Source organism: Mobula birostris, chromosome 2 (genome assembly GCF_030028105.1).
Source record: "Mobula birostris isolate sMobBir1 chromosome 2, sMobBir1.hap1, whole genome shotgun sequence".
In the NCBI taxonomy this organism is placed as follows: domain Eukaryota; kingdom Metazoa; phylum Chordata; class Chondrichthyes; order Myliobatiformes; family Myliobatidae; genus Mobula; species Mobula birostris.
The window spans coordinates 115,453,688-115,478,027 of NC_092371.1; the positions used below are offsets into that span (position 1 = coordinate 115,453,688).

The 24,340-nt window shown below is 43.9% G+C and overlaps 1 protein-coding gene across 10 annotated transcripts in view; it reads right to left on the minus strand.

Moving 5' to 3' along the window:
• Positions 1–14,701: 14,701 nt before the first annotated feature.
• The window catches only part of LOC140190165 (tyrosine-protein kinase Fyn), a 233,482-nt gene continuing 223,843 nt past the window's right edge, over positions 14,702–24,340 (minus strand). For all 10 annotated transcript variants that reach the window (XM_072246720.1, XM_072246739.1, XM_072246679.1 and 7 more), the window contains 4 exons: positions 23,530–23,606; positions 23,275–23,428; positions 17,529–17,660; positions 14,702–16,466 (listed from right to left, as the gene is read on the minus strand). In XM_072246720.1, coding sequence (XP_072102821.1) covers positions 16,258–16,466; positions 17,529–17,660; positions 23,275–23,428; positions 23,530–23,606 — 572 coding nt within the window. In that variant the 3' untranslated portion in view covers positions 14,702–16,257. The remainder of the gene's footprint in view (positions 16,467–17,528; positions 17,661–23,274; positions 23,429–23,529; positions 23,607–24,340) is intronic.

A 24,340-nucleotide genomic window follows, 5' to 3' on the forward strand; every position in this document is an offset into this window, starting at 1 on the left:
CCTTAGCCTGCATCGGAGCCAGCTGCCCCTGTCCTACCACAAATCCCAGATAAGTGACCCTCGCGTGGCCGAGTTCACTTTTTCCGAGGTTTACTGTCAGGTTGGCTTCAGACAGCCGTTTAAACAGTTCCTCTACTGTCACAATGTGTTCCTCCCACGTGTCACTCCAGACCACTAAATCATCAATATACGCTTCTGTGTTCCTTAATCCCTTTATCACTGAATTAATCATCCTCTGGAAGGTCCCTGGGGCATTTTTCATGCCAAAAGGTAAAACATTATACTTGTATAAACCGGAGGGAGTGACAAATGCTGAGATTTCTCTAGCCCGGTCGGTTAAAGGAATGCACCAGTACCCTTTTAGCAAATTGATCTTTGTGATGTACTTAGCTCTCCCCACTTTATCGATGCAATCGTCTACCCTTGGGATGGGGTAAGCATCAGTTTTTGTGATGGCGTTCACTTTTCTGTAATCTGTACAGAATCGGATGCTCCCATCGACTTTCGAGACAACCACGCAGGGGGACGCCCATTCCGACTTGGATGGCCTAATAATATCTGTGGCTAGCATGTGTTCAATTTCTTTCTCCACTAGCTTGCCCTTCTCCAAGTTCATCCTATAGGGGTGTTGTTTAATAGGCTGGTCTGAGCTGACAACAACATCATGTACCGTCCCTTTGCATCGCCTCGGGACATCGGGACATCGGGACATACATCTGCGTGCCGGTTAATTAGCTTTATCAACAGCCTGCTCTGTTCGGGGGTTAGGTGAGAGACCTTATCAGCAAAATTAGCCAAAACAGTAGAGTTCTCCAATCTGGTCGGCACCATATTTATCTTTTCAAACTGGGTTTTCCCCGTATCATTCGACACCCCAGTCTCAATAATTTTCGTGATAACACCAACTAGATCTGCTTTCTGATCGTGGTAAGCTTTTAACATGTTAATGTGTACCAACTGTGTGGGTTTACGCCTGTGCGGCGTTTCGATAACATAATTCAAAGGGTCTATCTTTTTAATTACCTTGTATGGACCGTGGAATCTCGCCTGGAGGGAGTTGGTTACCACTGGGAACAGAACTAAGACCCGATCGCCCACTTGGAACACTTGTTCGCGGGCACACCTATCATACTATTGTTTCATTTTAGTTTGGGAGTGTCGCAGATTTTCTTTGGCAAGGTCACAGATCCTTTCAAGCTTCTCACGAAATTTTAAAACATAATCAATCACATTAACTTGGACTGCCGGACTGGACCATTGCTCTTTCAGTAAGGTCAGGGGTCCTCTGGGCGATGACCGAAGACAAGCTCGAATGGGCTGAACCCCAATGACTCTTGAACCGTGTCCCTCACGGCAAATAACAAGAGGGGCAAAGCATCATCCCAGCCCCTAGCGTTCTCTTGACAGTAAATTTTAATCATGGTCTTTAATGTGGCGTGGAATCGTTCCAACGTTCCTTGGGACTCTGGGTGGTACGCGGAGGCCAAAATCTGCTTTGCTCCCATCTCATCCAACATCCGTTGGAATGTGTGATATGCAAAGACACTCCCCTGATCTGACTGGATTTCCCTGGGCAGCCCCACCGTAGTGAAAAATTTCACAAGTGCCTTTACCACTGCGGGAGCCTTGACGCTTGCCAGGGGCACAGCCTCCGGAAACCTGGTGGCGGCGCACATCATAGTCATCACATACTCTCGCCCACTCGCAGTTCTGGGCAGGGGACCGACAAAGTCCACAGTTATTCGGGAAAAATGTTCCCCGAAAGCGGGTATCGGTCGAAGGGACGCTTTTGGCAGGACCTGATTTGGCTTTCCTACCACCTGACATAAATGGCATCGCCTGCAATATTCAACAATATCTTTCCTCATGTTCGGCCAGTAAAACTCTTTCATAATTCTGTCGACTGTCTTCCTCACCCCAAAATGTCCACCGAGGGGTATCTTGTGGGCCAGGTTAAAAATCTCACCCCTATAAATTTTCGGCACCACCACCTGGTGTACAACCCCCCATTCCTCATCTGTGGGCACGGTACGTGGTCTCCATTTCCTCATGAGTACTCTCTCCTTCACATTATAGCCCACTGGCTCCCTTTTTAATTCTGCTTCAGAGAGAGCTGTCTCCGTCAAAACCATCAGCTCCTCGTCTTGCTCCTGTGCCTGTACAAATTCCTTCCTTGCTAACAATAAATCTACCTCAACTCCCTCACTTCCTCCCGTTTTACTATGCTCCTTCTTTTCACTTTCTAACCCCCCCCCCCCGGGTACATGGTTGGTAAAAACGTCTCAGCTAAATCTATATTCACTTCGGCAGCCTTTCTGGACACACGCCGAATCACTGCGCAAACGGGATAAACCTGTGAGTCCATGGGCGGGGCCTCAATGCTGGCAGGCTTTCTTGTCAGCTTTACTGCTGGATACACCTCTCCGCCGGCAAGGTCATTACCGAGTAAGACCTCCACGTCTTCCATCGGTAGTTCGGGCCTCACCCCGATTGTGTCCAGTCCGGAGACCAAGTCGCTTTTTAGGTGTATCTGGTGCAAAGGTACTGTTTCAGTCCCTTTCCCAATGCCTTTTATCACACTGACCTCCCCAGTCTCGGTCTCTGAACTAAAGTCTAAAACACTCCTTAAGATCAGTGACTGACAAGTTCCCGTGTCCCTCCAGATCTGCACTGGAACTGGGTTTGACCCCTCCTACACTGACACCAATCCTGCCAAAATAAACTTCTCGTGCCCTTCCTGAACTTTATCAGACCTCTTCTCCCCTAGCGGTTTGTTTGCCGGCTCAATACAGCCAGTCGGAGCTGTTTTTCCTTTCCCCGTCTCCTTCTTTGGGGCGAAGCACCTGGACACAAAGTGACCAGCTTTCCCACAATTATAGCATACGACCCCAGGAGACTTCCTACCAAACTGCTTCCTGTCTACCTTATCCCTCTCACTAGTCCCCGGCTTACTTTCTGACCTTTCTAGCGGACTCTCCCTGCCATCCTGACTACCCTTCTGGTAGCCTTTACTCGGGGCAAACTTCGTTTTATGTGTCAACGCATACTCACCCGCTAACTTAGCAGTTGCGGCTAAGGTGTCTGCCTCTTTCTCATCTAGGTAGGGTCTCATACCTTCAGGGACACAACCTATAAACTGCTCAATCAGTATTAGCTGTAGCAGTCTGTCATAATCCCCATTGACCCCTTTCGAGGCGCACCAACGTTCACAATATATCTGCATCTCACGGGCAAACTCTAAATACGTGCGGTCCCACTGCTTCCTCACATTCCGGAACCTCTGCCAGTATGCCTCCGGGACCAACTCATAAATCCTGAGTATGGCCTCTTTCACCACCTCATACCTCTGGGCATCTTCTGCGGACAAGTCCGAGTAAGGTTGTTGGTCTTTTCCTTTAAGTACACTCTGAAGCAAAACAGCCCACTTATCCCTCAGCCAGTCCTGACTTGCAGCAACTTTTTCAAAATGGAGAAAGTACCGATCAACATCGGTCTCGTCAAATGGGGGAACCAGCCTAACCTCCTGGGTCGCCCTGAACCCTCCACCTTGGTTCGGCATGGGCCCCTGCGCTAGCGTCATCCTTAACTTCTCCAGCTCAAATTCCCTTTCCCTCTGTTTCTCTCTAGCTTCTCATTCCAACTGCCTGTCCCTCTTTTCTCGCTCCAACTGTTTTATTCTCCCTTTGTGTTCTAACTGCTTCTCTTCTTGCTCCAGCTGCTTTACTCGGAACTGGTACTCGAGACTCAATTTTTCAATCTGCAGCTGTACTGCTTTTCCACCAGGTTTTCCCATTCTTTCCCTTTCTTTCTTTCGGGAATTTTAACCCAATCAATTTACCCAGTCCCAAATTTAGCATTCAAAATCCTGGACGAGAACCCCACTTATGTTACATACCCCGTAACTGGGTTGCCAAACCAGCAGAAATGGACCACTTAGTTGGAGTCTGGATTACTGGAACTAAGAAAGTTTTATTAAAGAAATAAGTAACACAGTACTCTAATCGTAAGGATATAAATGCAACAGGTTAGCAATGATAAAACACACATGTACACAGAACTAGGATAATAGGAATCAATCAAGCTCTATCGCAGTCTAGGGGTAAAATGATCAGTCTCAAGTGACGCAGAGTTCAGTTCAGCTGAGTACAGTTCGCAGCAATCGCTGTTGTGCCGTTGGAGAGAGAGAGAGAGCGAATATGCAAATTTCTGATTCAAACAGAGCTTTGATGTTCCTCGCATTTCGGGCGAGCCCTTTTAATGTCTTCTGAGGTCACCGACTGTGACCCCTCTGTTCCGGATACGATCGTTCTTCCGCAGTGAACCCGGCACCCAGGCAAGGGCGGACACACACACCAGGTTCCCGCCGATCGTACCTTTTCACCCTGTGCGTCTATGGTCGGTCCCGCGACCAGACCTCCAAACTCCCACCAACTTGTGGGGGCACACCGCACTTGCAGGGTCTCGTTATCTCGTGATCTCGTGGTGTCTGTCTTGCCTTAGCAAACCTGTTCCTTTTATTCCCCTGCTGGGGTATCGCCTGTCCATCAAACTTCAAACAGTTCAGGTTCAAAGTAACTGGTCTGTCAATACTCAGAACTGTGTCTCTTTTCGTTAATCTCTCTCGTCTCTCATTAACATTTTCAACGCTTCTCCCTTTTGTCTCTCTTATCTCTCTCATCAGCATCAATCTTCTGATAACTTGGTTTTTTCGTCACAGTGACAAAACAGCACCAGTGCCATAAGGGGACACATCACATGCCAGTCTGATGGGCAGGGATGGGTCATAACGGGTGAGCAGTTCATCTGATCTTATTAGTCTCTTTGTTTCCTTGAAAGCTTTTTCACATCTTTCCGATCATTCCCACTTTGCTCCCATCTGTAACAGTACATTCAATAGGTAATGTAACAATGTTTGGGAGAAACCAGTGGTACTAGTTTACAAGGCCCAAGTATGACCTGAGTTAAGACACATTTCCAGTTTGGGTGCCTGTAGTACTGCTTCAATCTTCTCTTGTGACTTACATAAGCCATGCTTGTCAATGACATGTCCATAATATGAGATTTTGTTCTTGAAAAACTCACATTTGTCTCTCTTGGCACACAGACCATATTCACTCAGCCTGGTAAGCAAGTTGCCAGTGTTCTGGAGGTTCTCTTCATCATTTTTGCCAGTAATGATGATGTCATCAAGATAACATTGTGTTCCAGGATATCTTTGAGTACTTGGTCCATTGCTCTTTGCCAAGTTGCTGGAGCTGAAGTGATGCCAAAAACGAGACGATTATACTGGGATAGTCCCAGTGTGAGCATTAATTGTGAGCAACTTCCTGCCTGACTCCATTTGCAGTTCGGCTTCTGGCAAGTCAATCTTTGAAAACTTCTCCCTGCCTGCCAAAGATGCAAAAATGTCTTCTATTCGTGGCAGGGGATACCGTGCAGCACACAGCACTGGGTTGATGCTCACCTTGAAATCTCCACATTATGCCAATGGCTCCCGCCTTCCCTTTCTTGATCACTGGGACAATGGACTTGGCTCAATCACTCCACTCAGTCTTGGAGGGAATTCCAGGTGCATCCAAGCTCTGCACTTCAGCACCCACTTTAGGACCTAGTGCATAAGATACTGGACGTGATTTATGCAGTCTTAGTGTTTTTGTTTCATCCAGCTCAATTCTGGCCTTCATGCTTTGAGTTTACCAATCACCTTCTCATTAGCATTAATCAGCCTTTAAGGCTGATTTATACTTGTGCGTCAACTGGAAGCCCGCAAACCCTACACAGAGCCTTCGCGGATCCCTACGCCGTAGCCTGATGCGCACCTCTCCCAAAACGTAATTATGCGTCGCGGCAATGCAGACCGCAACAACTGTGATTGGTCCACCTGGTAGCATCGCATTTCCTCCTACGCTGCAATAGCTTCCCATTGGGCGACTGAAGGGCAGGGAAGGAACTCTGGCTGCAATGCCTTCCATAAAGCTTTACAGACCTCTGAAATTATGGAGGACACATTTCACTTTTATGAAAAAAGACACTCGCTTTAAACTTGTTTACCCTGAGAAAGACTACCATGACCATGAAGCCTTGCGCGGGCAGGTGTGTGCGCATGCGCGACGTGCCCAAATTGCAGAGTGATGCAGACGCACCAACGCACAAGTATAAATGCTCACAACGCATGTAGGCCACTTGCGCAGGGTACGGTGTCCATTTGATGCACAAATATAAATCAGCCTTAAGTCTCTTGTTAGTGCCATTGCCTGTTGATGTCACACTGAGAGCTTTGATTTAGTGCTAGTCTAGTTGGATTTTTCTAAACCATTCACGTCCGAAAAGTGCTGGCCCTGTACTTTTCAATATATAAAGCTCTAACTGTTGTGTTTGGCCTCCATATGTCACATTTACTTTCAGTTTGCTTTTGAGAGACACTTTTTTGCCTGTGTAAGTCTTTAGCATTACTGAAGTCTTCGCTAATGGTATCTTAGAAAACAGTCTGTTGTAGTCAGCCTCTGGAATTATGGACAAAGCTGTCCCTGAATCCAGCTCCATTTTCAGTTTTATGCATCTAGTGTGATCCATATTATATTGCGTTCTGCTTCAGTAATACTATGCGGTTCTAGACATGACAGCTCACGTTTGTCAGACTCTATGTTGTCTGATTCTGTTTTACATTCGGTCACTTTGTGCATTTGCTTAATTTGTGTTTGAGATGTTTTACTTGGTTGTGCTTTTTATCTGCCACGTGACCATGTCTGTGACACTTCCTGTGGACTTTTTCAATGAACCAACAGTCATTTGCAATTTGGGAAGCTTTGCCACATCGATAACATCTTTGGCTTTTTGCATCATTCAGGAACTTTTTGTGCACTTCACATTCTAACCTCCTTTTCTGTAGTTCTGCGACATCCTTTGCTGCAATCTCTAACAATATTGTAATGGCCATTGCCTGTTCCAAGTTTAGGTCTCTTTCTGAGAGTAGCCTCAGTTGAATGCTTTGACTTTCTTGCTGCATACAAGCCTGTCCCTTAATGCATCAGAAAGTCCATCTCTAAAGTCACAGTACTGGGAAAGCTTGCACAATTCTGCAATGTATTCAGAAAGGCTTTCATCTTTTCACTGGTTTCTCTTGTAAAATCTAAGTCTCTCAGGTATTACCAGCCATTAGGGCTCAAGCAATTTTGTAAAATTGTAATAATTTCGTCAAACATCTTGCTTGTTGGCTTTTTAGGGGTTACTCAGTTGCGTGAGAGACTGTACGTTCTTGAACCCATTAAGTTAAGTAGTGTGGGGGCTTTCTTTTGCTCCTCTGCGTTGTTCACATCACAATACAGTTCAACCCTCTCGATACACGATTCCCAGCCTTCATTAGGGCTATCAAATTTATCAACTTTCCCGACTGAAGCCATTCACTTATTTTCACTTTAAATTCAGCGCGTCTTTCACTGTTACTACGCACTGTACTCACGCGTTGGTTAGTGTCTGTGACGGCCTTCTCACGCTGTTTACCTCTCGCTGTTTTGTCCTGTAACTGTCGGTACTGTTGGTGATATTCTCTGACATTTAGGTTCATACTAGTCGCCAATTTGTTGTGTTTGTGCAGATCGATTAGGTAAAAACACGCAGACAGGAGATGGCTTTAACTGATGTATTCACGTTGCAGGGAGAGGGATGGTGGATAGGGGAGAGGGAGAAAGGGGAGAGAAATGCGCATGTACGGACAATAGATCAATATGTATTGCTAAAGGGGGCATCGTTTTAAAAGAAATAGATCAATATATTAAGTAAGGCATCCATTAGTCTTGCAAGACTGGGCAAGACTGTGGTTAAGTGCCTTGCTCAAGGACACAACACGCTACCTCGGACTCGAACTCACGACCTTCAAGTCGCTAGTTGAATGCCTTAACCACTTGGTCATGTGCCCACAGGGTCAATACATTATACCATGACAAAACACAAATGTCAGAAATCTGAATTAAAGACCGAAAATGTAGCCAATGCTTAATAGGTTAGATTGCATTACTGATATTTATTTATTTATTTATTGAGATGAAGTGCAAGTAGGTCCTTTTGGACCTTCAAGCTGCTCCACGCAGCAACCTTCGATTTTACCCTAGCCTAATCATGGGACAATTTATAATGATGGCCTACGTGTTTGGAGTGTGGGAGGAAATTGGAGCACCTGGAGGAAACCCACACGCTCACAGGGAGAACGTACAAAGACCTTACAGACAGTGACGGGAATTGAACCTTGGGTCCCTGATACTGTGTGCTAACCACTACATGACCGTGTTGTCCTATTCTGATGAAGAGTCTCTGATCAGGAACGTATGCAACACTTGACCCAATTGTGTTTGGGAAGAGGATGCAAAGGGACCTCAAGGGATGGTTACAAGTTAACTGAGATGGAGAGAATATGGTTGATGGATTCTCTTGTTATGGTACCATCTACTTTGATACAGAAAAGTTCTTTTAAAAAATGAGACTGGGAAGTGTTTATGTTCAAGGGGACCCAGGTGTCCTTATACAACAAGTTACTGAAGGCCAACATGTGGGGTGAGCAAGTAATTAGGAAAGGGTAGTATATGTTGGTCTTTGTTACATAGAACACAGAAATCTCCAGCACATTACAGGCCCTTTGGCCCACAATGTTGTGCTGACCATGTGACCTAGTCTTTGTTATAGAGGATTTAATACAGATAACTTACTGCAATCACATAGGGTTCAGTGAGACTACATTATTGTGAATGTTTCCATCTCCTCACAAAGCACACATAGGCAATCCCTAGGGTTATTTCAGGGCTCTTTTGCTGAAAGCTATCTGTTAGCCATCTTCTCTGCCCAGTAACATCTGGGTTTATTGCTACCCCTATCATATTGTTCCAGTTACACTTGGGTAGTTATTTGTTTAATTGAACAATCACCCTAACACCACCCATATTTAAGTGGATGAAACACTTACTGTAACCAGACATCAATGAATACCATGAAATATTGTATGACTATCTCCACCTAGGAAAAATATGCTTTAGAAATGCATGGGGGAATTTCCATGTAAGTAGTTGGATTTCTGCAAGTCAGGCCATCTGTAACTGGGGAATTCCTGTACGTGGTACAGGTGGTCACAGAAGATTCAGGATGGCATTGATGGGCATGGGATGGAATTGATTACCAGGAAACAAGGAGAAAATGGGATTGCACTGAATGGTCTCCTCCTACACACAAGAGAATATGAAATTCACTTGATTGATTGTAGGGATGGTGGGTTTGCCATATGAGGAGAAATTAAGTGCATTAAAAGAATGAAGATGAGAAGATTCTCTGGATTTTAAAGTAATGAGATCTCACTGAAACATAATGCTGAGATAAATCCTAGGGTGCGCTGGGACACAGAACATTCTTAGAGGACTTAGCAGAGTGATTCTAGTAATGAGTTTACCAGGTTGAAGCCTCTGCACTCCAGAATGGGGTGGGGGAAAATGGACCAGTTTGGATAATTCTCCAATTAGAGGTTGGTGCCTTTCTGAAAATCTCAAGTCACCACCCTCTTCTGAAGTATGGAGCCTCAGTCATTGAGTCAGAACACAGCAACAAACAAAACACTGGAGGAACTGGTAGCATCTATGTAGGGAAATGGTCAGTCAACATTTTGGGTCAAGACCCTTCATCTGGATTGAAGTCTGCTGTGTTTTCATTTAAAGCAGAGCTCAAAATATTTCCGTTTATGAAGGAGGTCTAAGGATAGTGCCGGAAAATGACTCAGAGGTAAAAGATCTTGATGAGTGGTGGATCAGGCTTCGAGGGCCAAATGATCTATTCTTGCTTCTGTTTCACCTGTTCCTTCTGCTCCTAAAGGGATTCAAGTAGTTCGTGCCATTCCAGATGCTCCCAGTCCAACAGAGTGCAATAGAGTTGTACAGCACAGAAACAGCCTCGTTTAGTCCATAACCTCCATGACAACCTTTAAACTATCTACACCAGGGGTGACCAACCTGAGGTCCATGGACCCCTTGCTTAATGGTATTGATCCGTGGCATTAAAAAAAATGGTTGGGAACCCCTGATCTACACTGATACACCATTTGCCCCATACACACCATATCCTTCTATGTCTGTCTAAATGTCTCCTCAGATCCCCTTTAAAACTTCTATTTATCCTTCTAAGCCAATGGCCTCTAGTTTTTGATAGCTTAGGTAAAAGGTTAAGACCATCTACCCTATCGTCATCATTATGTGCCATGCCGTATGACGTGGACGAACATGGTCTTTCAACTGTCTTTAATCTGAGAAGTTCTAATAAGCTCTTCAAAACTTTTGCCTGTCCATCACTTGATGTATTTCATGAATGTCATGCGCCATCGACCACGACTTTTTCCTCCGTTCCATCAATTTTTTCCTGTCACTGCAAGATGTTTGAGCTTCCCTTACCCTGCCCGACATGTTTCTCTATCAGGTCATCTCTCAGCCTCTGGAGAAAACATGTCCAGCCAGCCTAGACTCTCCCCGTAATTCCAATCCAGACACCGTTCTGATGAATCTTCTTTACATTCTCTTCAGCCCTATCACGTGCTTCAAATAGTGTTGCAGAGTAGAACTAAACTATGCCATGAGCAAGCAAGTGTCTTACATTTTCTCAAAGAGTCTTGGAAAATGTCCTTGGACTGTTTCATAGTCATAGTCATACTTTATTGAGCCCGGGGGAAATTGGTTTTCATTAGAGTTGCTCCATAAATAATAGATAGTAATAAACCATAAATAATTAAATAGTAATATGTAAATTATGCCAGGAAATAAGTCCAGGACCAGCCTATTGGCTCAGGGTGTCTGACCCTCCGAGGGAGGAGTTGTAAAGTTTGATGGCCACAGGCAGGAATGACTTCCTATGACGCTCTGTGTTGCATCTCGGAGGAATGAGTCTCTGGCTGAATGTACTCCTGTGCCCACCCAGTACATTATGTAGTGGATGGAAGACATTGTCCAAGATGGCATGCAACTTGGACAGCATCCTCTTTTCAGACACCACCGTCAGAGAGTCCAGCTCCATCCCCACAACATCACTGGCCTTATGAATGAGTTTGTTGATTCTGTTGGTGTCTGCTACCCTCAGCCTGCTGCTCCAGCACACAACAGCAAACATGATAGCACTGGCCACCACAGACTCGTAGAACATCCTCAGCATCGTCTGGCAGATGTTAAAGGACCTCAGTCTCCTCAGGAAATAGAGATGGCTCTGACCCTTCTTGTAGACAGCCTCAGTGTTCTTTGACCAGTCCAGTTTATGCTCCTTTGTCTTAAGGTCTTAAAAGATTGGGGAAGAGGTCTCCAGCCTACTTTTTCCAGAACATTTACCAATTAGAGTAGATACCCATATTTCTTGAGATACTGTAAAGCATGGAATAAACCCCTCGAGCCATGTCACCTAGCAACCCCCTATTTAACCCTAGCATAATCATGGGACAACTTACAATGACCAGTTAACCTACCAACCAGTGTATCTTTGGACTGTGGGATGAAACTGGAGCACCCGGAGGAAACCCACACAGTCATGGGGAGAATATTCAAAATCCTTACAGGACAGTGGCAGGAATTGAACCCGGGTCACCTGTACTGTAAAACGCTGTGCTAACCACTATGCTATTCCCTCAATCCACATTAAAAGATCTGCTTAATTTTAACATGACTCCAGAGGGCACGTTGACAGAACCTTCAAAAGTAGGAAAACACATTGAGTTGCTTCTCTGGGTCGATTGCGATACCAATGAATGATGAGCCACAAAGAAAAGTGGGGTGACTGAATGCTTAGTGAGAGGAGGTTTTTGAAGGAGATGAAGGGATTCCATTTGGTACTCCCAAAGGGCAATAACTGGCACCCAGGAACGTACAACTCTGATGATTTGCTACCAATGCTCTCCATATTTAAAAGGTACATGATGTACATGCTGGAGCATATTCTGGAGTTAGGGTATATGGCAAATATTAATTACAGCACAACCAATCTTCAGACTTGAATGTGTATTGTAGATCGGATTTTAAATGCAGCTGTGAACAATGGTGTTCCTGGAACTGCAAACTGGGGTTGATTACAGACCAGGAAACACCCATTGACTTAATGTATGCATATACATGGATCCAGAGAGAGACAAGGCTGATTAACATTCATTTTAGGTGTCTGGTGTGTGGATGTGAAGAAGGAGGTGTTTGAAAATTACACATAACTCAAAGGAAGCATTGTAGATATGTTGTACAGTGCCTTTAAGTATTCACCCCCAGTGGAAGTTTTCATGTTTTATTGTTTTACAACATTGTATCACAGTGGATTTAATTTGTTATTTTTTTGACACTGATCAACAGAAAAAAAGACTCTTTCATGTCAAAGTGAAAACAGATCTCTACAAGATGATCTAAATTAATTACAAATATTAAACATAAAATAATTCATAGCATAAGTATTCACCCCCTTCAAGTCAGTATTTAGTAGATGCACCTTTGGCATCAATTACAGCCTTGAGTCTGTGTGGATAGGCTCTATCAGCTTTGCACATCTGGACACTGCAATTTTTCCCCTTTCTTCTTTACAAAACTGCTCAAGCTCTATCAAATTGCATGGGGATCATGAGTGAACAGCCCTTTTCAAGTCCAGCCACAAATTCTCAATTGGATTGAGGTCTGGATTCTGTCTTGGTCACTTCAGGATATACCTATGTAGCTTTGGCTTTATGCTTGATGTCATTGTCTTGCTGGAAAACAAATTTTCTCCCAAGTCACAGTTCTCTTGCAGACTGCATCAGGTTTTCCTTCAGGATTTCCCCATATTTTGCTGCACTCATTTTACCCTTCCAGGGCCTGTTACAGTGAAGCATCACCATACCATGATGCAGCAACCACCATGCTTCACGGTAGGAATGGTGTGTTTTTGATGATGTGTGGTGTTTGGCTTATGCCAAACATTGCATTTAGTCTGACGGCCAGAAAGCTCAATTGTTATTTCAACAGACCATAGAACCTTCTTCCAGCTGACTTCAGAATCTCCCACGTGCCTTTTGGCAAATTTTAGCTGAGATTTCATGCGAGTCCTTTTCAACAGTGGCTTCCTCTTTGCCACTCTCCCATTATGCTGTGGCTGGTGAATCACCCGGGCAACAGCTGTTGTTTGCGCAGTCTCTCCCATCTCAGTCACTGAAGTTTGTAACTCCTCCAGAGTTGTCACTGGTCTCTCGGTGGCCTCCCTCACTAGTCCCCTTCTTGCACGGTCACTCAGTGTTTGAGGACAGCCTGCTCTCGGCAGATTTACAGCTGTGCCATATTCTTTCCATTTCTTGATAAATGACTTGACTGTACTGCAACAGATATTCAGTGACTTGGAAATTTTCCTGTATCCATCTCCTGACTTGTGCTTTTCAATGACCTTTTCACAGAGTTACTTGGAGTTTTCTTTTGTCTTCATGGTGTAGTTTTTGCCAGGATACTGACTCACTGGCAGTTGGACCTTCCAGATACAGGTTTAATTTTACTACAATCAATTGAAACATCTTGACTGCACAGAGGTCTCCAAAAACAAATCTCCATTTAACTAATTATGTGATTTCTAAAACCAATTGGCTGCACCAGTGATGATTTGGTGTGTCATATTAAAGGGTGGGGGTGAATACCTATGCTATCAATTATTTTGCGTTTAATATTTGTAATTAATTTAGACCACTGTCGAGATCTGTTTTCACTTTGACTTGAATGGGTCTTTTACTGTTGATCAGTGTCAAAAAAGCGAAATTAAATCCACTGTGATTCAATATTGTAAAACAACATGCAAACTTCCAAGGGGAGGGGCGATACTTTTTATTGGCACTGTAACTCTATGATTGATCTTTAGTATATAAAAATGTCATGTAGTATTTACCCAGGCAAGCTTCTTCTTCCAAGAGCGCCTCTCTGGTGACCTTGCTCACAGTCACAACAGACAGAGCTGAGCAATGTGTAGCTGCAGACAATCTTACAATTCTGGATGGAGTCACAGAGGAGTTGCACAGCACAGACACTGGCATTTTGGCCCACCCTGACAATTTTGCTGACCTACATTATTCCCCTTTGGCCACATTCGGACAATGGAGTCCACAGCCAACATTTATAATTCTGAATGGTGATTGCAGGCAACTTGTCGTGCTCGAACAATGACTGCAGCAGATGAGATCATTAGAGTCTGGAGCCATTGTGCACATGCCTGAGTGTAGCCAAGAGGTGGACTGGAGAAAGAGATTGCAGTCAACCTGTAGGCCCTGAACAATAACTACGGCTGGCATGCAAGATTCCCAGTGGAGATAACAAGCAGATTGTGGTGTTATGAATGGAGATCACTGTTATAAATAGTGAATGGAGCCACCAGTGTCTGAGTACAGACTGGGGAACCATGCAGTCTTCTGAAAAGTAAGTGCAGGCAACTATGGTGAAAGATTATTGCAGTCACTGTCCTAAATTTATTCTTGCAGCTGTTCTGCAACTGAACTACTTCAAACCCTCATTCCAAATCACTGTACATCAGTTGTATATATCACTCACACAACAATAGGCTACACTCAATTAAAAATATCCTATCGTCACATATTAGGATGTTGCTGTAAAGAGCACATTAACTTTGGCCACAAATCAAGGCCGTGGTACTTGTATTTAATAGTATTGTGCACGTCTAATTTTGAACACAGGATGAACAACTCCAGATGTGGGCTGACCTGGATAAGATCTTTATTACATGGGTTTGAAAATGACCAGAACTGGATTAGGAAAATTGAATAGCTATGTAAAATGTCAACTAGTGCAGAAACTGTAAAATGCTTACACTTTAAATGGCAGCTGAAACATTAGATTCATTGTGAGTGTCGGAAGGGAGAAAAAAAATATTAATGCAGAGGCATCATCTGGTTAAAATGTACAAATACCAATAATCCAACGTTTGGACCACATGGCCAATTCAAGGAATGTAGTAACATCCAAAAACACATTTTGTGCATCTGCTATCAAAGTTATTGAGTGCATAGTCATTTTCTTAAAATAATTCTTTAGGATGTCATTGGCTGCACAGGAAGCAATCGGGAAATGCATTAATTACTGCAACATTACATGTATAAAGGCATTAAAAAAAATCAGCGTAACGTTAGACATAAAAGGACATTCTGGAACAGCTCTGTCATTTCATCCTTTGAAGCACGAGTGACCGTATTCTCATTTTACTGGTGCTAGTGGAGGTCCTTTGTTTTTCTCGGGTAAAGGATTAGACTCCCGTGCTCCTGGATGTCCAGTACTACAGTGAATTGTCAGACGTAGCAATGCACAGTTCTCACTGGGTGCTGTCTGTATGGCTGATCTCCAACCCCTGCCAGTCCTCAGTGCTGAGCCACAGGTTCCCCAGTGATGTGGGCAATACCATCACCCGGTGGGTCTGTTCCATGTTAACGTTTTGCCACGTGGATGGTGGCCTGATTCACGCTGCCCTGAAAGTTTCCCCATTTCTATGAACGGTGGGGGAAGGGGGAGACCAAGAGAACGGTACGGAGAACTTCTTAAAATAGATTTGCTCAGATGACAAAACATTACGTCACCACCTTTAAAAGGACATCTTGAAGTGGGAATCAAAAGAAAGCCGCACATTGGTGCAAAGGGGAATTGGCAGAAACAAAAAGGCAATTGCTTTTGGCATCATTTAAAGTTTCCCAAGTGGCTCTCAAACACGGCAAGGACTCTTAATGCCGAGGGTTCCTGGGACACGGGTGGTGAGGGACAGTAAACACCAGTCTCAGTTTCATTACTTTGCCGGATTCTCAGCTGCAAACGGCTTCTCTCCTCTGCCGTCACATTGAAAGTTTATGCAAAGGCTCCTCGAGAAGGTGACGGTGGTCCTGCTGCCAGTGCTCGCTCCGTGCCACCAGCTTTCATCAGTGGGCGAAGGCCGGCCACAATTCACTCCTCGAGAGGTTTATTAACAATGGAAGAATTCGTTTGAGCCAATAGGCAGAGGGGAGGGGAGGGAAGACAATATCTGAACAATAAGTAGCATTTTAGAGATGGTATTCCATCATTTTTAACAGTGATTATTATACAATACTAGCATTCGGACATATTCAAAAAAATAGCCTCGATAGTCTCAAGGTACCCATTCTGAAAGGGCTGGGGAGTTGGGACTTGACATTAGAAGACACCAGTTTCTGGAGAATGGCAGCCAAGACCCAGCTGCTCAATGTCTAATGGCAAGGGAACATAGCGAGGAACACCCAACAGATGGTCACAGGTTGTCTCCTGGCTGGTACTGAGGCTCGGTTGCAGTGAAGTAGTCCTCGAGGAAGGCCTGCAGGTACTCAAAGGTGGGCCTCTCCTCTGGGTCTTTCTTCCAACACTGAATCATGAGCTCATGAAGGGAGCTGGGACAATCCTGTGGAGATGCCATTCTGTATCCACGCTCGACCTGCTCCAGCACCTCACGGTTATTCATACCTGATACGGGACACAAGTGGTGGTCAGAACAAAAAGCAAATAAATTGGAAGTGTGGAATTAAGTCAAGTGTAATAAGGCAATGACTTCCCATGCGTGAACTTGGAGTATTTCCCTGTGAATGTTGCACCAAATCTGACAATTAGCAGAAATAGAATACCATTCCTATCATTCACAGGTTTTAGCTGTGTTCGAATCCATATCCTACAGCTGAAAATGCACCTTATCACCCTTAGCGATAGCAATATTAGATCTGCGTGAACCAATTACGTATTAACTTGTTGCATCTGGTAAGATGGTTGCGTTGAAAATCAGCCTGGCACCTTTAACAAGCATAAGATTTTTTGGGTTAACCTTCAGATCCTAAATCCAGCCGAAAGACTGGAAAGGGCTATTCAGTGGTTACCTTTGTACACTGGGAATGAACTTCGGAAATGCAAAACTTGCATGGTAAATCCATGGCTAAATTAAACTCTATGATCATCAGGAAGTGGAACTTTGACTTTTACAAAATGGATTGTTTATTGAAATGAGATGGATTCATATTTCTTTTGTTATTATTTCAAGGAAATCAATGCTTCATCCAACTATAACATGGGTTCTTTTGTTTTTAAAGGGCTATTGAGGTAGTTGAGTGGTGGGGTGGAGATGTGTCTCTAACTGACGAGGTATAAACTGCCCCTTCCCGCTGGTAGGCTGCAGGTCACTTTTGGGCACCTGCTTAGCCCCCCCCCACCAATCAGAGTCATGTGAAGCCATGGGAGCAGCTGGCGGACGATCGGAGGAGCAGGCGGTGCACATTGCGAGTCTTGGTTATGTGACCAGACAATCTCTACAATCTCTGAAGAGTACTGATAATGGCTGGGGTCAAACCTCTTGTAAAGACGCTGCCCAGAAGGTAAAGGCGAACCACTTTTGTAAAAAAAATTTACCAAGACCAATCATGGTCATGGGAAAGACCATGATCGCCCAAGTCATAAATAAATGGCACATTATGATGATGATGATGTTGTGTTGAAAGGCAAACATATTCCACAAGACCACTGTCTGTTTATAGTTCTTACCAGGGTATGGCACTCTCCCCTTCGTTACCAGCTCTGTCAGTAGAATGCCGAAGGACCAGACATCAGACTTGATTGTAAACCGGCCGTACAGAGCAGCTTCTGGCGCAGTCCATTTGATGGGAAACTTTGCACCTGAGTGAGGAAATTAATCTCTTTAATTTCCCCTTTTTTTTTAAAAAAAACAAACCACCTTCAGGACAAGCTGTTTCACAGAATATTGTTGCTTCCTCTTTGGTGGTCATTCTCTCTTCTCCCCATTCCATCAGGCAGAAGACATGAAAATGTGAATACACACACCACCAGGCTGAAGGGCAACTTCATTCTTACCATTACAAGACTCTTGTACAATAGAGACGAATTCTTGATCGTGGCCCCTACCCATTATTATCTACCCGCACTGAACTTTCTCTGTAACACCAGTTTTTGCATTCATTTCCCTTTGTACTACCGCAAAGTGTTTACTGTATTACCCTCAGCATTCAGTCCTTCCAGCAATGATGGTGCTCACTAATCCTGGAACTCCCTCCCAACAGACTGTCCTGCTGATGAAGGGACTTCCAATGGTTTAAGGTGGCTCACCACCATATTTTCTGGGACAATATATGAGAGAGGGAGAGAGAGAGTGGGAGGGAAGAAGAGGGGGGAGGGGGGAAGGGGGGGGGGAGAGAGAGAAAAAATGCCTGTTATGCTGCTGACATCAAGGACAGCAATGATAGTCCTCCATCTCTGTCTGTCCTTGGCCACCTTCTCTATAGTGCCCCAGGTGTTGCACATAGTTCATACATTCCAAAAAACAATTTTGGTCTTGATCCTGGCAGCGTTCAGGGCTTTCTTCATTGTGCCAGTAGCTTCCTCTCGGTTTTCAGTACTACCAGTCATGCAAGTCCCAGGTGGAAACTCAGAAGTATCATTGCTCACCGATATAGGATTCCTCATTGTTCGTCACTTTTTTTTTGACCAGTTGGGGTTGCTAGCACTCAGCTGAACCGCTGAACCTGAACACCAGTGGACCATTTTCAAGTCTGGCCTCTACCCTTTGACTTGTTTGACAAGGGTGACCCTACGAAGAGTAGCCAACATAGCCCTCCAGGTCATTGAGGCATGCAAGCCTCTAAACCCTATGACAAGGTTGTGGTCCTTTGGGAGGAGGACAGTAAGCTCTGGCCTTGTCAATTGCATCTAGGCTTCCAAAAACTCGTCCTGGCTGTCAACAGGTGAAGGGAGATGGTCTACTGGAAGTTGAGTAGATGTTGAAAACCAGGATGGAAGCAAGGTGAATCTACGGGAGCTGATACTCACATTTCAGGTGAACAAACTGACTAAAGTTCATCCATCTAAAACAGTTACTGATCCAGGGTTTTGATCAGAAATGCCGACAGTCCCTTCCCCTCCACGGATGCTGCTCGATCTGCTGACTTCCTCTGACACATTGCTTGTTGTGCTGTTCCCTCCTCTCTCTGGATCAGGGGCTGTCAATCTGTTTTAAGCCATGGACCCCAATCATTAACCAAGAGGTCCACAGAGCCATGGTTGGGAGCCTCTTCTCTATATCCTGCTGAAATCCTGTGTATTTCCAGCAGTTATCATCTTTCAGATTTCCTGATCCCTGGTGCTTTGACAGTCGGATGCAGTTAACTTTTCATCCAAGTCTATGCTGACAACTAATCACATTAATTTAGACCCCGTACCCTGACAGCACCAGTAAATTTACAACCAGTAATAATTATTGCTGACGAGTTGTGAGATAACTGACTTGTTATATGCTGTTGTATACTTGTTGACTGATGTATCTACTAATTTTCAACATCAGCAATTAGCTGTGATATCAGTATTAATAGAAAGTAGTTCGTTTGCAGTTTTGGTGCCTGATAATGGCATGGAAAGATTCTTCACTTGAAGAATTTCTGTACAGAAATAGTCTGGTCGCTGAAATTTAGGCAAAAGTTAACAGCTCAACATTGAAGTATGATAAATCTCAGATAGCGTGTCATTCAGAAATGAGACTTAATTAAGGTTGAGGATTCATCTAGGTGTATCTAGGGAAGCCTCTGCTCCCGCACCAGCAGGCACAGGAAGAGCTTCTTCCCTGAGGCTGTGACACTGCTGAACTTCTCATCACAGCGCTAAGCAGTATTGCATCCGTATTGTACTGTCTCAGTACTTTCATATTTGTGTGCTGTAGGACTTTTTTTTATTCGCAGTTATTTTATAAATAACACTAGTCTTTGCATTTCTGGTCAGATGCTAAATGCATTTCATTGGCTTTGTATCTGTACTCGGCACAATGACAATAAAGTTGAATCTAATCTAATCTAATCTAATCTAGTGTATTGAATATCCTCACAAAGGCAGCCCATAGCCATTTGCACATGAAATATTGCATATATCTTATCCTTGCAACTAGGAACCAAAATTACTAAATACTAAATGGGGAAGAAAGCTTTATAAAAATGTTGATAAAGAAAAAAGAACTGCATTTATATAATAATTTGCAAGTGTCATTCAGCAAGTTCCAGAGTGCTTTACAGCCAATGGAGTATTTTTGAGATACAGTCATTATTGTAATGTAGGAAATCTGGCAGTCAGTTCTCACACAGAAACAGCTACGAGCAGCCATGTGATAGCAATCAATCTGCTTTAGTGAAAAGAGTTAATGTATAACCTTTCCCCAAGACACCAGGGAGAGCTTCCTCGCTCTGCTGATAGACTCTAGAACCACTCAATTGTAACTGAGAGTACAGTATTGTCTGGATCTCAGTTTAAAAGTCTCATCTGAAAATGCAGCACGCTCTCATCACTCCGATGGAAGCTCGACCTCACTCAGAAACCTCCAGTCCGTTTACGCTGACAGAGCAGCTTCACCGGGATGACTGCAGTGGCCCAAGGCGGCAGCTTGTTCACCTTCACTTACACTGCGAGTGCGAGCCCCACTCTTCCTCGAGCGAGTTAATGCATCTGCCAAATCTCCAGCGCAGAAGAGGGGCTTTGCTCATTTGTCACGTTTGGTCTTGCTTAGCAGTTTCCTGTGTTCAGCCAATGATAATTTATTTTGCCTTTTCCAATTACGTTGGCCAAAGTCATGATTAAATGAAAATGCCCCACAAAACTGGGGAGCTAAATGCTGCACAAGTAATAAAGCACCTGGTAAAGCACTCACACTTTAATGCAATAACAGTGTTTAATTCACCAATAATTCTTCAAGTACTTAATTCAATGTTATATCCAAGGTTTAACAAATCAATATTTCTTTCACTGATATTAATCCAATATCAACTCACCCAAACTGCAAAAGTGATATTAAATTACATTTGATCACCCATGTAATCTTGTTATTTGAGCTTTATTCTTGTCTCTGGTTTCTTTTCACTGATCTAGTACTATACTGAAAATTCCAGGCGCCTAAGCAGTTTCATTTTATACAAGACACTGGTGAAGTGATCCTCCCTCAATACGTACAATGCTTCACCATACCGGTGACCGCTGCTGCCCATAAGGAGTTTGTACGTTCTCCCTGTGACCGCATGGGTTTCCTCCCACAGTCCAAGGCTGTGCCAGTTGGTTGGTTAATTGGTCATTATAAATTGTCCCGTGATTAGGTTAGGGTTAAATCTGGGGATTGTTGGGCGGTGTTGGTTGAAGGGCTGGAAGGGCCTATTTCACCAACTTTAGAGCCTCAGGCATCTTGGTGTCATGAACTTAATCCTGGAGGCAACGTGTAGGTGAGTAGAAGATTTGGGGTGGGGGTAGGAAAAGTAGCATCCACCATCAGGGAGCCTGACCATCCAGGTCATATTCTCTTCTTGCTTCTGCCATCAGAGAGGAGGTATAGGAGCTTTAGCTCCCTTACCGCCAGATTCAGAAACAGTTATTACCCTTCAGCAACACGGCTCCTGAACCAGCGTGGATAACTTCACTCACCTCAACACCAAGAGGATTCCATAACGATGGACTCACTTTCAAGGATTCCTCAGATTTGCTTGTCTGCCTATTTATTTATTTATTTATTTGCACAGTTTGTCTCAAACTAAACCCCCGCAACCCGGAAACAATCTCTCTTTACAAACAGCTTTTTAGCGAAAATATTGCTATATTACCATTATCCTAATTAGTATTACTTTTATAATGCTCACATTACAACAGTATTTGTGTATTTATTTTTGATTTTTCTTCGGGATCGACTGGGAAAGTCTCAAAGATCGACCTGTCGATCGTGATCGACGGGTTGGCGACCTCTAGTACATAGCAACATATATGTACTTTGATAATAAATTTACTTTGGACTTTGAGTTGATGGAAATGTGGGGGCAAAATAGTACAAATGTGATCAGTATGGACTTAGTGAGCCAAGGGTTCCGATTTTGTCCTGGATCATTCCGAACCCTGAAGATAATATTATATCCCAGGTTTAGTGTTACTCACCAGAGAGAGTTACGTCCCCCTTCTGTTTTAAAGGATTGAGTAGATTATTAAACTCCAACAGCAGATGGGGCTATGCTCATTTTAAAATGCATTTTTTTGTTGGGAGAAAAGTCCGAATGAGTTTTCAAGGTGGTGTAACAGACCTAGGTGAGGGCAGTGCAGTTGATGTTGTCCATATGTACTTCAGTAACATATCTGACAAGGTCCCATATGGGAATCTATCCAAAAGGTTAGAACCCACTAACCAGCTGGCAAACTGGATCTAAAGTTGGCTGTGTAATAGGAGACAGGGAGTGATGGTGGAGGACTGATTACAAGACCAGCAGCAGACCAAAATGATTATTGGCGCTGGGATTCCCATTGCTGTGCGTATCAGCATCTCGGACGTAAATGCAGGAAGTGTGGTTGGTAAATAATATTAATTGAGATTGAAAGGCACAGATGGGTGTGGAGCAAACCCAGAATGTAGACAGTCCTACCAGAGAAGGAGCAGTATGAACCTCCTTTGGGAATGTAGCTGAGCAAGTCAGCAGGAAGATAACATTCATAAGTTTAATGATAGTTATGAAGAAGACCAATAAATTTAAGATCCTGTCTTGAGAGAAGGCTAATTTTAATATAAGATAGGACCCGGCAAGGATTGATTGGGAGCAGCTACTTGCAGCTCAGTCTACTGCTGAGTAGTCCTGGTATTTTAAAACAGACACAACACCATGAGTTGAGGACTGATATGTTCCTATAGGCTCAAGAGGCCAACAAGTCCAAGGAACCCTGGATGTCAAGGAACATTGAGAGTTGGATAAAGGCAAAAGTTGTGACAACTAAAGAGAAATGAAAATGGCAAAGACCTTAAAAGTGTACAGAAAATACAGGGAGGATGGGATGTAGGAGGGCACAGAGATCATACGATGAGCACTGACAGGCAAGATAAAATAGAACTTTACCAAGTATTTCATAAATATATTAACAAGCAAGATGGGAATCAGGGGAAGTACAGTCAGCAAAGAGCAATTTGTGTGTGGAGGCAGAAGACATAACTGAGGTCTTAAATAAAATCTGCTCATCTGCATTCATTATGGAGAAGGACAATGTAGTTAGGGAATTCAGGGAGGGGATGGTGGAATTCTAGACCATGGTCACAGGGAGAACTTGCAAACTCCACACACAGGTCCAGGTTGAACCAGAGTCCTTGGAATTGAGAGGGAGAAGCACAAAGTGCTGAACTATCATGTCACTCCCCCAGAACAATGTTACTGCTTTAGATCAATTGTGATGTGGCACAAACTTTTCCTTAACTATAAAGAAACCTTATGCATAAACATCCCACCTTGACGAGCTGTGTACTCATTGTCTTCAATCAACCTCGCTAATCCAAAATCAGCAATCTTGCACACTAGATTGTCTCCAACCAGAATGTTGGCTGATCGCAGGTCCCTATGGATGTAGTTCATTCTCTCAATGTAGGCCATACCAGCGGCAACCTGGTCCACAGAAAAGAAATACAAATGTTAATTTAATTACATTGTGGAAACAGGAGCCAAATTTAAAAAAAAATCTGCTCTGGAGTTTGTTTGTTTCTCACCTGTGCTGCCATGTCTACAAGATTGGGCAACTTTAAAGCTCTTCCTTCCCCATCTTTTAGGAAATCTAACAGGCTTCCTGAAATTGCAAATTAATTACATTATTTCACAGATATTTTTAAAATACAACTTATGAAACAAGTTATATATTTTTACAATCAACTCATTCTTAGTGATAAATAATAAAGGCATTCGTTAGTCTTGCAAGACCATGGATCTGCGCCCGGAAAGTCTTCACTCTCCAGGGCGCAGGCCTGGGCAAGGTTGTATGGAAGACCGGCAGTTGCCCATGCTGAAAGTCTCCCCTCTCCACGACACCGGTGTTGTCCAAGGGAAGGGTAAGGGCTGATACAACTTGGCACCAGTGTTGTCACAGAGCAATGTGTGGTTAAGTGCCTTGCTCAAGGACACAACATGCTGCCTCAGCTGAGGCTCGAACTAGTGACCTTCAGATCACTAGACCGACGCCTTAACCACTTGGCCACGTGCCCACAACATCATTCCTAGTGATACTATTTAAAGTAAAAACAAGATACTGTACATTACACAGGCTACCCTCAGATACAGGGATTCACAACCTGCGTTCCATGGACCCCTTTGTTAATGGTATTGGTCCATGGCATAAAAACGGTTGGGAACCCTCACAAGATCACAGGTCCTGTTCACTCAATCGAAGGCATTGTGGAGCAGTTGATACTCATCATGGAGACTCCTGAGCTGTCCAGCATTCAGGGGTGACCAGGAACAGTTAATCAGTCATGTCACAGGCAAACGGTGGCTTCCATACCGAGGCCCTGAGTCAGTGCCTGTGCA